Genomic DNA, 13,635 nt, shown 5'->3' with positions numbered 1-13,635 from the left:
CCATCACTTGTTGTCAAGTGCGCTCTGTTATCCCCACTCGTCCGATTATTGTGTTGAGACAACAAAGACATTTCAAGTGTGGCCTTTCAAAAAAGGTGTACATGCTTTTTGCCTTTACAAGTGGTCACAACACACATGAACTACTTTGTCTGAAGCATTCTAAGGCCTTTATGATGTTAGAAAACAGGAAAAACAGCCGATCCTCATATGAGAAGCTGGAGATTTGGCATTTTTGCTTGATAAATGTCAATGAAAAGATCAACAAATTGATTAACCGACTAAACATTTCAGCACTATATCAAATCAAAGCAAAGCAAAATCCTTCATTGGCTCAGGTGAATGTGAGGACATGGAGGGAAGCAAACCAAGAAAAACATACAAGGATTTAGAAAGGCCTGTTACTACCGTGGGAGGTGTGCATCCATTACTGTGTGCAGGTGTTAACAGGTTCCATGTGTGTTTACACTTCATATATTGTTCCACATGGCGCTGCAGCCATAGCGGGTACAGGGCCTCTCTGGACTGTTACTGCATCATAGTGAGACTAGCAGGGGAGAAACAGAGGCACCCCTGCTCTTAAAATCGCTGCACGTTGTTAACCCAGCATCAGAAGTGTCACCCACCTGAGGTTGGAGAACACTGGGGCCTGCAGGTTGGAGGCAGTGGTGGTGGAGGTGGTGGTCAGTGAGATTTCAAATCCACTTGCAAACTGTGGTGGTGGTGGGGAGGGGGGGGGGGGGGGGGGGGGGGCAGCATGAAGTCGTTTCAAAACAAATTGGAGTTCTTTTGATGGCGGTCGGTCGGCCACCTCATTAAATTTGCATGTGAATACAAACAGCTTGACCGCCTAGTGCTGCACAAAATGGCCGATGCTAATGACCGTGCCGCCGCTGCTGGCTCCATCTATTGTGGAAGCTGAACTGTGACTGCTGGATGTCGGGAGTAGGCCTGGCTGCGGCAGAAGACTCTGGTGTGGTGTGTGTGTTTGTGTGTGTGTGTGTGTGGTGGTCTAGATGGTGGTGTGTGCATGTAATTAAGGCGCAAAGCAGCCGGACGCAGAACAAAGGAGGAGTGTGTCTCCTTGCAAACACATCACTGATTTCTCCTCACGTTAAGATAAAAACATGGACTCACTTTTTAGGGCTAAAAGATGATTTCCTCACCTTCAGGCTGCCACCTGACACCCAGTGGTGAGCCGGCAAAGTGGAATCAGGCTAAAGAAAACAGCAGTCACATTAGGCAGGCCAGGCAGAGGACATTGTTATTATTACAAGGGTAATAGTCCTGGGGGAGGCCCTGAGCGTTGGCTGAGCCTCGCTAATGCAAGCTGCCGTTAAGTGGTTAGCTGCTAATAGTGTTTTCCTGTCCTCCTAATGGAAAGAAACAAGGGTCAGCGCTCAGCACAGAGACACACTCTTCAGTGAGGCGCACCTCAACTTTAAACTACTTACTTGTGTTACCATGGTGACTGAGGAGACAGTAGGGTGTGAACTTTTCAACCCGGGCGTCCCCATCTCTCTTTGTGTGACGCACATGGTCCAGAAAACACTGACTGTTGCAGCCCTGTCATGATTACTTTGACTTTTGGACTCTGTGAAATGTAAATATTCAGCTGGAGTTGAGAAACTCAGAAACCTAACCTCAACCTCCAAACAAACTGTCAAAATCAAGCTTTTACCGTTCTACTTATTGCTGTTTGCATACACATTTTGCAAGAATTCAGCCAGAAAGTATCTGTCTCCCCCAGAAAGCTTGTAGTATTTTGTTCCCATAATTGGTGGCAGTGCACTACTTGTGATATTATTGCACAGAAATTGTTTTGCAAAAGAAGTTTTTCAGCAGAACATTTATCCTTGAAAGGTCATTTCACTAAGATCAAAATAACACTGTCAGCAGTGTTGATTGGAACTATTTTCTACAAAAGATATAGTCCCAAAGTAAACTGCTTACAGTGATGTGATTTGATGAGTGTGATGAGTCATTTTCAAATATAACTCCACAAAAAGAATTCTGTTTACTTCCACTGTATTGGAGAGGAAGCCAAAACCTCAGAGACAGATATCTCAAAACCTGGACAAATAAGTGTCTGCTTGGCTTGATACCACTTAGTAATCTGAGCAAATAAACCCTTTAAAAACAAGCAAGCTTGTGAAAGGATAAAGCTGGTATTTTATTTTTGTCAAAATAAACGTGTTAGTATGTCTCTCAATACTTTTGCCACTCCCCCACTGTAGGCCTGAAGCCTATTGGTTCCTCCTGAAGACGTTCATCTTTTAAAAAAGGGCTCACAAAATTAAAAAAAAAAAAAAAAAAGGCTCAGTAATTTCCTTGAACAGCTGGGAACTGTAGTTTTTCACAACCGTTACTCAAACACTACTATTTTCATTTGTGGATGAATACACATTCGGTGCACTAGTGAGTATTTACTATAGCAGGTATGTGGGACTGACTCATTGGCCATGTTCATGGTGATAGTGACAACAACTGAGCTCTAGCACAAAGGAATATGACACATCAGACTTTGTATACACCAGTAATAAACATTAGCATATTGGTTTTGGTATTTGCGTGGGATTTGTTGACAATAAGAGGCATATATATTATTGCTAAACATATCTTTTAAAGCGTCAAAAACAAGAAGTGTTACTACTCCTAATTAGTACACTAGACACAGAGGCGTTTATCCCCAAAGCGCTGACTTAACAGCATAATGGTATTAAAACTCTCCTCAGACACCCTGCCTAACAAAGGAGGGCCAGTGTTTTCACTCACATCCAGAAACACAGAATAAGGGAGGTGCTTACTGGCATTAGAGTGAGTGTAAAATAAATATTGCTACTAATTCCAGAATAAATCCAAGCAGTGAGGAGGGGGAAGAGAGAGGGAGAGAGAGAAAAAAAATGTTATTTGAAGCTGAAACCCTGACCTCTGGAGAGAGCTCAAGAACGACTGACAGATGTAGCAGCTCTACTGTAAAACAAGGCCTTACTGTCAGGTTCACCACACACACACACACACACACACTTACAGTTAGCCAAGGCCACACTACCTAGCTTTGAAACATCACACTGCTAAAGCAGAATGGCAGTCTCACACCTCTGTATCCCTGTTTTTAACAACATTGAACACTGACAGCTGTAAAACACATGGAGTGGACATTTTCACTTGTTCGGTGTTTTAAAAAAAGGCAAAAATATACAGTAAAAACACAAAAGTGAATCGTCAAATAAATAAAAAGTCACTTTTAATGGAAGTTTTTCTTTCACACTCACAATCAAGCTTATAGTCTGATCACAGAGAGAGATGTTGAACATTCACCCAGAACAAGACACACACACCGGTCAGTTTTGTCAGACAAAAATATATATATTTAAAATCTTTACAATAAGCTTGAATCATGAAACGTACACAGAGGAGTGTGCACACCTACAGTCAAACACTGATTTTTTTTTTTTTACTCCTCAAACAAGTCCTTTTTTGTACCCTGGTGTCAGTGTAAAATTCTTGTTTTAAGCAACGACAACTTTTTTTTTTTTTTTTTTTTTTTTACAAATGTGCAAATAAGACAGATTTGGAATCCTTCAGCGCTCAGTGTAAAAGTCCAGGATCCTTTAGGAGCAGTGACAGAGCTCTCACTCCACCTCAGGCCTGCCCTCTCAAGTTTAAATACAGCTCCTCGTTGCCTTGCCTTTCATTTTCAAGTAAAGTGCTCCTCTAGCAAAAACCACACGGCATGAGATCAGTCTCGTATTTTTTCGCCACTGGTAAGAAAAAACAAAAAAAAACAAAAACTGAAAACACAAACCCAACAGTCCAACAGATCAAAATGTGGGAATGTCTTTTAAAGTAAAAAAGCGAAGGCCAACGATTGAGAAGCAGTCCTGGCTGTTTGTGGGGAGGTGACAGTCACGTAGTTCCCAGCAGGAAGTCATACAAACTCCAGCTTGCCGTGGCCGCTGTACATCCCCCAGTGCACCAGAGACAGGATCTTGTCGTTGCCAAGGTCAGCCTGCCTCATCTTGTCGCAGGTCAGACAGCAGTTCTCGTGGCCCGTGACGGGCACCATGCACTCCAGGTCCAGCTTGGCCACGTGGCCCTTCTTGGTGTGGTGGCCGTGGAAGCTGTAGTGGAGCCTCGACAGCATCTGTTGCCGCTGGTCCTGCAGCCGCTTGTTCTCGCTGCGCAGCATTCGCAACGCCAGCATGATGAGCAGCACCAGTATGAGGCCGCCGGCGATGGGCACGGCGATCACTGCCGCCCGGAACCACACCTCCTTGGCTGAGGCCAGCTCCTGAACCCGGGTCACCAGGTTCCTGTTGTTGCTCTCCGGAGGGTACCGGCTATGATCTGCACACACAGAGAGATAATCATCTGTTTAACTGCACGCTCAGATGTTTTCCACTGCTCCACATTATTAAACACAGATTTATGTACCATTGTATATATTCTTAAACAAGTTATTATCTCTGACTGCTGTTTGTAGCTTAATGAAAAGCTTTCACAGAGCTGCCTCTGCTCTCATCATGCCAGTAAAGTAACCACACAGAGAAAAAATAAGACAGACAGGCGAGAGTGAGGAAGTGAAAGAGGGCAGCAGGGCCAAAAACAAATGAGTCACCTTGTCCCAACTGAGAGCCAGAAATTAATTTGAGCTAATAAACTATAGTCTGCACTGGACAGGGTCACAACACAAAGTCCCCTTCCTCTCTGTCTCTCTAGGCACCTTTTCATAACTCCACAGCTAGTGTTCCTGCCCAGCATGTCAGGGAATATTCATTCTACAAGGCCGATTCCTACTCAGTGGGAAATTATATGGTGCACACATAATAAAAAAAAAAAAAAAAGAATATATCTGATCTCTTTCCAAGTGCTTAAGGTAAACTGGCTGCTCCCTGCCTTCCCAGGCACAGAGCTGGAGCCCATTAAAAGTCAAATTGAAGTTCTGTAAAGCTGGGAAGTAAAAAAAAAAATAGGAGGGGGCAAGGGTGGCCTACATGTCCATAAACAGCAGAGTGTTTGAAGAACCATACAGCTCAATGTATTGCTTCTGGAACAGGAAAGAGGAAAATATTGAATATTTACTGAGGAGGAGTCGTAAAAATTCCCCCCAGAGAGTCCAATCATTTTTAAAAACCAGCTAAAGAGAATTTCATATTTCAATTTCAGTGAATAAACAAATATCCTGACAGCCAGTGAATCAGGCCGGTGATGTTTCTTCTTACCTGTTGAGTCCCTGGTGTGTGCCAGGTCGTGCAGGCCTCTGTAGTTGCACATGTCATCGTGGCAGCACTCCAGCGTTGTGGGCGAGGCCCCGCTGAGGGCGTCCGCGCCCCTCTGGCTGCTACAGATGTCGCCGGCGTTGGTGATGGGGTCTAAACACCCGTGGGTCAGGGGAGAGTTAGCGTTGAGCGGGTCCAGGACCTTGGTGAAGCAGGCGTTCAGTTCTGATTTGCACATGTATCCGGTGGCAACGCAGTGCGGCGCGTCACAGTAACACCTTATTTCTCCTGGAAGTACACAGAGGCAGAAAAGAGAGTGTGAAAATGAGATTATAGCCTAGAAACAACACTTTCTTCCTGACACATACATCATTTTGGCTGATATGATGACTTTAACATGGCCTGAAGCTGAGCTTAGCAGTTAAACATGTTAATCAGAATGTTTGGCAGGGACAGGGTCATTAATATCAAGATGTTACTATTACTCTGCTCTCTTACTCTTGGCACTTTGACTCAGTGTTTGTCATCTTCTTGGATACAGTATGGAAGCATGTCCAACAACAAGAACACTTATCAGATGGTGTTCTCAGGCTTAATCTTGCAGTCTGAGGTCTAATGCACATTCATTTGAAGGTCTTGTTCTCAGAGTGTCCTCTGAGTCTGCCATTAAAAGACATCATGGGAATATTCCACTTTTTGCATCAATCCAGCAAATATGCCTTCATTTTAGGAGCTTCTTGTGCCAAATGGCCCTTTTGTCTGTATTACAAAACAGGAACCGTGTAGCTTATAATTAGTGGTTTGTTTGCCAAAGTCAATTTCTTTCAACCCAAATGGAAACTCGTAAAGAGGGGGGCCGGAGCGCGGCGCAGGAGCCTCCTTTTCCCCGTTTGCACGCAAAGCTTTACTTGTGGTCAGGACTGCCTGGGGGGGCAGGGTGCACTGAGGTCCCATCTAAAGAGCTTCCAGCAACCTTATCATTACGGCTGCCTGCTTCTACACGGGCCCACTCATTACCTCATCCGAGGCCTGTTTTTAAAAAAACTTTTCAAAAACATAAATGGCAGGAAAATCTGGACCAATGACCTGTCCAACGAAAACAAAAACATAACTTCAGAGCTCATATTTATGAGCTATGAGTGATTCATGCTTTAAGTCCTGTGATGACTTTTTTTTCTTCAGAAGACTTATTGTAATATTTGGGATTACTGTGCTGTTCTTTATTGGGTTGGTGACTATTTTGCATATATTCCTAAAGGGGAAATATGAAAAACAGCTCCAGGAATAAAGCAATAAAAAAGTAAACAGAAAGACTTGCTTTTGTTTCCATCAGCTACAGTCAAAGACGACTGTAACTGCATGTCACTGTGACAAACTCAGTGCCGGTGTCTCTTTGAATGCACCAACTTTCGGGTGCAGGAGCACATTCATCAGATCAGTGTTTTCCCTGTGAATGATTGGAGCTGCAGGGCCCAGGCAGGTCATTTGGAGAATATTTCATTAGAAAGGAGAGGCCCCTCTGTGGGCTGAGGGGGGCAGAAACAGGCCAAGCACTGAAGCTTTTTGGCCCTGCTCAGTCTTGTATGAATGGCAGCTTGAAAACTTGAGTTAAACATGAGTTATCCAAGTAAAACATACCAACCAAAATGAGATAAGGTCTGTCTATTATTGTGTGGAGGAGAATTAATAAGAATGTTTCACTGAGTTGGGATATTAATTTGGCTATATGACTACAACAAAGAAGAATGTTTCTTTAAAAAGGTGAATAATTAAGGTTAAGATCATTTCAATAGTTCATAATGCAGTTATTTAAAAATTAGATTTGAAAACAAAACATGTTGAAATCAAGGAGAAATTAAACAAACACTGAGTCACTAAAGGTGATTTTGATTCAAGAAATATTGTTGAACAAGTCGGTTTTTAATACAAATAAGAATTATCTAAACCCTATTTATTACCTTATTTGCTAAAAATAAGATTTTAAGGGCTAAATGCTACATTGTTTTCTTGCTGAAAGTTATGTTTTGAGAAACACTGGCGCTGGAGTGTGCTGGTGAAGTCAGGGCTTGTTTTATCACTTCCAAATATTGTTTTGCCTGATTTGAAGCAGACCTGAACGCAGAGCAAAGTCTATACCTTTAGTAAGAAGAACAGCCATGGCACAGAGTTCCAGTTGTAGCCAAATGGAAATGAAACTGGACTGGCGATCCATTTACACCAAATTAATGCGCAAAAAGTCCTCTTATATCCAGTAGCAGCAGCAGCACAGTCCGCTGGGCAAAGAGCTGGACGACAAAAGAGATTTACATGGAGCTAAAAATGAGGCATTCCTGTGCTGAAAAACGACAGCTCACAATCCTTTCTGAAACAAAAAGTAGCAAAAAATAGCTCCGAAATGTTTCCTCTCCGGCATGGAGACAGAAAAGTTAGCGAATTTGTTTCTAAAAGCGGTCCGACATTAGCGGAGACGCAAAAACACAGCGTCTTCTTCTTCAAGCCGAAAGAGAAAAAAAAGACAAATACACTCCTTGGAAGAGAGTAAAACAGAAGATAAAGTTGTCACCGCTGGTCCTCCTCTGTTTCTCTTTGCTGCCGGCTACGGAGAAGCATCACTTTTGTATTCCTGGACGGAGAAATGTTAGAAAAAGTCGGACAATCCCGCTTCTCCAAAGACTGCAGACAGACTCCGGACAGATGAGATTTAGCAGCAGAAATAGCTGTGGTCTGTCAGCGCTCCGCCCACTCACAGCTGATTGGTCAGATCTCCAAGAGACCAGTTAGGCACAGTATCCGGTACTGCTTTTCAAAATAAGGTTTTCAGGTTTTCACAGAGGCAACTGGAAGTCCTTTACAGCAGTGGTTCTCAAAGTAGGGTTGATTTGTGTCACTTTAGAGGTCCTAGGTGGTGAAAAAGATTGAGAACCACAGCTTTACAAAACACAGCAAAAGAGAAAATAAATGAAATTAAAACTCAGTAAAACAGCAGCTACTCTTTTAACATATTATTGTTTGAAATGTAGACTATTGTTTTGGTGTTTTCGAGTCGTTTTTATTATTTATTTATTTATTCAGGGACGTTTCACTTAGAGGAAGAACACCCTGATCACATTTACACAGTTATACACATTCACACCAGTACAACCACAGTCTGATCTGACAGCCACTGAGCAGCTCCACTGGAGCTATTAGGGGTTAAGGGCACCTTAGTGGTGGTAATAAGGGAGGGACAAGCGCTGCTTCTTCACTTTCACCACCTCACCACCACAAGCTCGCGTCACTAACCTTTTAACCTCTTTAAGTCACTGCTGTAGTTTCACTTAATATTTCTGTGACGATCCCACTCATTCTGATCATTTATTGTTCATTTTACCCCGAACTGACCAACTTCATGCTTTTATTCTTTTAGGCCAAGTCGTCCATGTTCCGGTCTTACCCTGCCTGTCACTCTCTGGTTTGATGCTTCAGGTTAGTCCAATCTCTTCTTTTCCATAATACCATATTCCATATGTCAGCACTGGATGCCATTGGTCCGAGCAGCAGTCACTCCACCAGGTTAACATATCTACTGTGTTCCTGAGACTGTCGCCTGACTACACTGTTACAAAGTCTGGACTTTAACATTAATGTTAGTTCAGTGTTTTCATATTGAAATATCCAAAATGAAGAAATTTTAACATGTGTACTAACATATGTGTAATTTACACCCTCATGTTTTAGATACATAACCCTGTTTATAAGCTGCAAGTACAATAGTGTGAAATACTTTGGCTGGGAGGCTCCCTTTCAGTAAAAACAGTCAATAAATATATGTATAAAAGACATATAAAATAAAATAACAAAATATAAAAAAGCAATAAAACATATATAGCTAAATATATTTTTTTGAAAAAAAAATACATATATAGATGTTTTAAAAAATATATAGAAAAGACAGAATCAGTGAATTTAAATCCTACAGAAAGTTATTTTACAGACAAAAATGAAAGACGTGCACGTCCTCAGCACAAAAAACACTAATTTCTCTTATTCTGTTTTAGTAACTTTGTACATTGCATAGCTTTATGGAATAAATGTTAAACTAGGAGGATTATGCAAAGCCATCTAAAAAATAGTTTCCCAGAATGTAGATAATTCTCTAAATAGAAAGAATTCAGGCAGGATAATTAATTGCATTGAAATATAGTTATATGCGTCATCCTTGAGTGCATTAATCACATTTGACTGAATTGATACTGTAACTGTTATATGAAGTGTGGGCAGTGTGGCCAGTAGCAGCTACCTGCAGTGTCATCTCTGCTGGCAGCCAGGTTGACGCCGCGTCTTCCTCCAGGCTGCAGACTGCTGCTGCTGCTGCTGCTGCAGGGAGGAGCGGACAGCCGCTTAGAGAAATTAACAATCCAAAAAGGCGCATGGCGCCACAGAGGCGACACACACACACACACACACACACACACACACACACACACACACACACACACACACACACACACAGCGCGCGCGCACTGACACAATTGCCCTTTAACAATCCGCAATGCAAAACACACGTGCGCGCGCGATCTCTATCAGCGCCAACTGTTTTTTTTTTTTGCAGGTTCAAAACATAAAATCTTTCCAGAACATAATACTTTATACTCTGCATGTTTGCTCAATCATTTTTTGATCTTATTTTTACAGTAAATATAAACCTGCGGGAGAAAAATAGTGTTAAAGTATAAATTAAGTATAATATATCCTGGTGGGGGAAGGGGGTGGTTGGGGGGTCATTAGGAAAGACCCGGTCTGACTACATTTAGACCTTCATGTCTGCAGAAATGAAGCATCCACAGGCTTAATTGTGCCTAACAGACAACAGGATGAGGATACTGCTTTAGGGAACACAGAAAACTACACACTGCAATTACCGTAATTATCTGCAATTCCACAGAGGCGCCAGTCCGGGACTGGCGTTACATCGTTTATCTATACTGCATGAAAAGGGCTGAAGTCGAGAGAAATACTAGTTTTACAAGCTGGAGGATCATTGGTCATTCTCATGAGAAATGACTTCCTATGGTCTTTATCAGTTTCTGTGATACTGGCTGTTATTCTGTATCTATGTAAAGTGTCAGTGAAAGCACAGATACAACTGGGAACCACTATTAAACACAGAGCATACTGTGGCTCCTGTTATCAGCGCATTAAGATATTTGACACAAGTGTGAAAGTAGATTTTGTTTGTTAAGCCAAATATGATCAGAAATGCACATTTCCACTTTAAAGTGTGCATTGCTTTTTAAATGATAGGCAAATATTACCATCTAGTGGTCATAAGTGGTAACAAACATTTTATTTCACATGATGACTTCGTCTCACACTGAAAACTTGTTGAAATCTCCTCCAGAGCCAAAGCTACCAGACTGGGAAGCATATTTCTAGTAAGAAAACAAAACTGTGTGTCTTTTCATGCTGAGTGGATGAGCGTCAACAAGCTTTCAGCACAGGAGGGGTTTCATGTAAGTGCTCTTTTTAGAGAGTGATTACACCCTACAGCTCGTGTCTGCTTTCACACATTAGGCAACACTTGTAGGTGTGACCTGGTACAGACAGTAGGAGCTTTGCTTAACAAAAGCCCCCCCTGCTGCTGTGGCAACGATGACTTTGGAAGACGATAGAGATAGAAGCAGGGGAGGAGTGGAGGTCAAGTCTACCTGAAATAGTAGACAACCCAAACCAAGTCTGAAATCTAAATTTAACCCAACAGCTCCAAACCAACTTTTTGAAGCACTCCTAACAGACCAAAAGTGGCCGTACCTTGTGCAAATATCCCCACTTTGAAGATCTGAACCTCAAACTGGCACTCTCCGTGATACATGAAGACACACACCAGGGCAGACAGACTTCCTCCAACACCTCCCGGCTTCCTCTCCTCTCTTTGATGTGAGCCATATCAAGGTTGGAGATTTCTCTGTGAAGAAGCCAGAGACAGGCAGGCTGTCTCCGTCCTCTGTGATCTATTTTATTCTGCTGGAGATAATGGGAGAAATATTCTCTGCATCAGAGCTGGGGATTCAACAATTATGTGGATACATAGAGCCGACATGCAGGGAGATGGCTCACAGCAGCTTTGATGTTAAAGATTGGGTTACAGGCTCTGCATTCAAAAGTGCTCAAGCAGACTTTATCTTGAGTGCTCTGAGAGAGGAAACCGATGGCATCCGCCTTTGTGTTTCCACTTGTTTTATGTTGTGAATTAATTCAGTAGCACTCTGTTCTCTTATCCACATAAGACTTTGTAGATAATCTGTGTTTGATCATCAGGAGTGTTGCACAGCAGCTGATTAAGCCCTGCTTCTGTGATGTGAACTTGTAATTTAAGTGACAACATGGCAGAGTATAAACTGATTATTCTTATTCTGCAGGTCCAGTTTTACAGAGTCACTTAAATGCAGTTTCAAGCGGTTTTCAAATACAGAATACAGTTCTGGAGGAAGGAACAGCATAAACAAGCTTTAAGTTCTTTTTTTTACCTTGGAAATATGAATTTGACAAAATAATCCTAAATCAAGGTTTCACCATTTCACCCACATCTTACAGTCTTCATCAGCAGATGGAGTTTGACCAAATGCCTCTCGACTGTGAGATGCAGTTGAACGCTCCAGAAAAAGTTAGTAAGAGGACCTTGTGTCAAGATTGTTTTAGGCAGGCAGTCTCTACAGCCTCAGACAGAAAAGCTAATGCAGCTACCGACCTCTGCAGGTCAGTGACGGTACGACCAGTAACTGAAGGCAACTGTCAGCCTTTCAGACAGAAAGGATTCATACATTTCAGTAATCAGGCTGTGTGGCAAAAACTGCAGATGAACTTTAACTGGATTACTGTGTCCCAGTAAGAAATGAAATACAGAAACACAGTGAACTCTTGTCATTTTGACACAATTCTTTTGACATTTGACTCTCTTGGTTTAAGCAATGATAAAGGGAAATGTCGTTGTGATGGCAGTGATGCACTGACTGATGAATTTATTTACATTTGACAGAAGTTAAAGTTTTAGAGTGGATGAGGGGAGTGTGCAGGACAAAAGTGTTGTCCTGCATGATTAGAAAGTGTTGCCCAGTAAAAAATGATGTGATAGTATCACTTAATGTTCTAAGAACTGTAAAATGTGGTTGAGTAATTGAGAAAAAATGTAAGTGGATTTCACTGGCTGTCTCCATCGTCTGAATTAGATCAGTTAGAGGATAAAAGCCTTTTTCCCTCTCTCCTTGGGCCTTGACAGCAGACACTTTTTTGACAATAGGTGCTGAAGTTTAAATACATTCCACCTTCAGATAGGATCATTCACATACTAACCAACCATGTAATCTCTAAAAAACAAAAACTTGGAGGCTTATAGTTCAGTCATGTCCAAAATGTCTTGTTGTGAATGCTCATGAAAAAGTTGCTTTGCAAGTTGAGACTAGAGCAGGACATACCAGGAAGATGAAGCAGTTATCTTTGATCTGATAACAATAATCTACTAAACAGAGGTCAGACTTCCCACAGTCTGCAGCGCAACACATGAAACCACCAGCAGGGGTCAGTAGAGATCTAGAGGTAAACTGTTGATGGACATTGAAGAAATACAAACATTTTCTCAATTGCTGAAGCACAACGTTTTGAAACACTGTTGCAGTTCTCAAATATTAAGTGCAATCAACACTTCATTTGTCCTGCAAAACCGCCTTTGTGGTATTTCCCCTACTCACATACTTTTTATGTGACAGTGATGTGATATAAAACAGAAATTGCTGAGAAGTTGCACCTGTAACTTAAATTTGACAAGTTGCACAAAAGTTTAAGCATGCACATGTTACTACATTAAATTAAGATTAATCTGCAATTAATTCTTATTGATACATTTATGTTTGAAAGGTTGTGACAGTTTTAATATTTTGCATGTGAGGATTTACAAAATGTGCACGGTGAGAAGCAGTAATCTGTTTTGGTCACAGAAGCTTTCACAGTGCATGACTATTTGTACATTGAAATGTGTAAACTATTGTGAGGAAATGAACTGTAGATTTGAGATTTTCATTTTCATTTGAAAGTTCAAAGCAGCTGAGAAAAACTGGATTGTTTTTCCTCTGAAAATATATTTCATTCATTGCTCAACGATGCAGGTTGAATCTTGCAACGTTCTGACTCATGTTTTGTCAATTGTCATACTTTTTCTCCCACGACATTTTTTCCAGGGTCAGTCTTAGATCAGTGATTCCCAACCAGGGGTGCTTGCACCTCAGGGGGTATTAAGTTCTGTAGTTGCCAACTTTAAACTAAAAAAATACAAATTCAGATTTGATTAAAATAACATATCCACATACTTGTGTTAAGGAGGAAAATAAACAGCCCAAACAGAACTAAAAAACTGATGTGATGCTGACCCTTGCTGCCAATCAAC

At 41.6% G+C, this 13,635-nt stretch overlaps 1 protein-coding gene across 1 annotated transcript; it reads right to left on the bottom strand.

Moving 5' to 3' along the window:
• Positions 1 to 3,227: 3,227 nt before the first annotated feature.
• On the bottom strand, positions 3,228 to 7,948 carry bambia (BMP and activin membrane-bound inhibitor (Xenopus laevis) homolog a). The gene is made up of 3 exons (XM_042400234.1): positions 7,356 to 7,948; positions 5,223 to 5,507; positions 3,228 to 4,347 (listed from the first exon to the last, which is right to left on the bottom strand). The coding sequence occupies exons 1-3, from the start codon at positions 7,429 to 7,431 to the stop codon at positions 3,929 to 3,931; spliced, it is 780 nt and encodes a 259-aa protein (XP_042256168.1). The 5' UTR covers positions 7,432 to 7,948; the 3' UTR covers positions 3,228 to 3,928.
• Between the last annotated feature and the right edge of the window lie 5,687 nt (positions 7,949 to 13,635).

The sequence above is a fragment of the Thunnus maccoyii genome, chromosome 21 (genome assembly GCF_910596095.1).
Source record: "Thunnus maccoyii chromosome 21, fThuMac1.1, whole genome shotgun sequence".
Taxonomy (NCBI): Eukaryota; Metazoa; Chordata; class Actinopteri; order Scombriformes; family Scombridae; genus Thunnus; species Thunnus maccoyii.
Note: the sequence above shows the minus strand (reverse complement) of the source record. Positions and strands in the feature narration are given on the sequence as shown.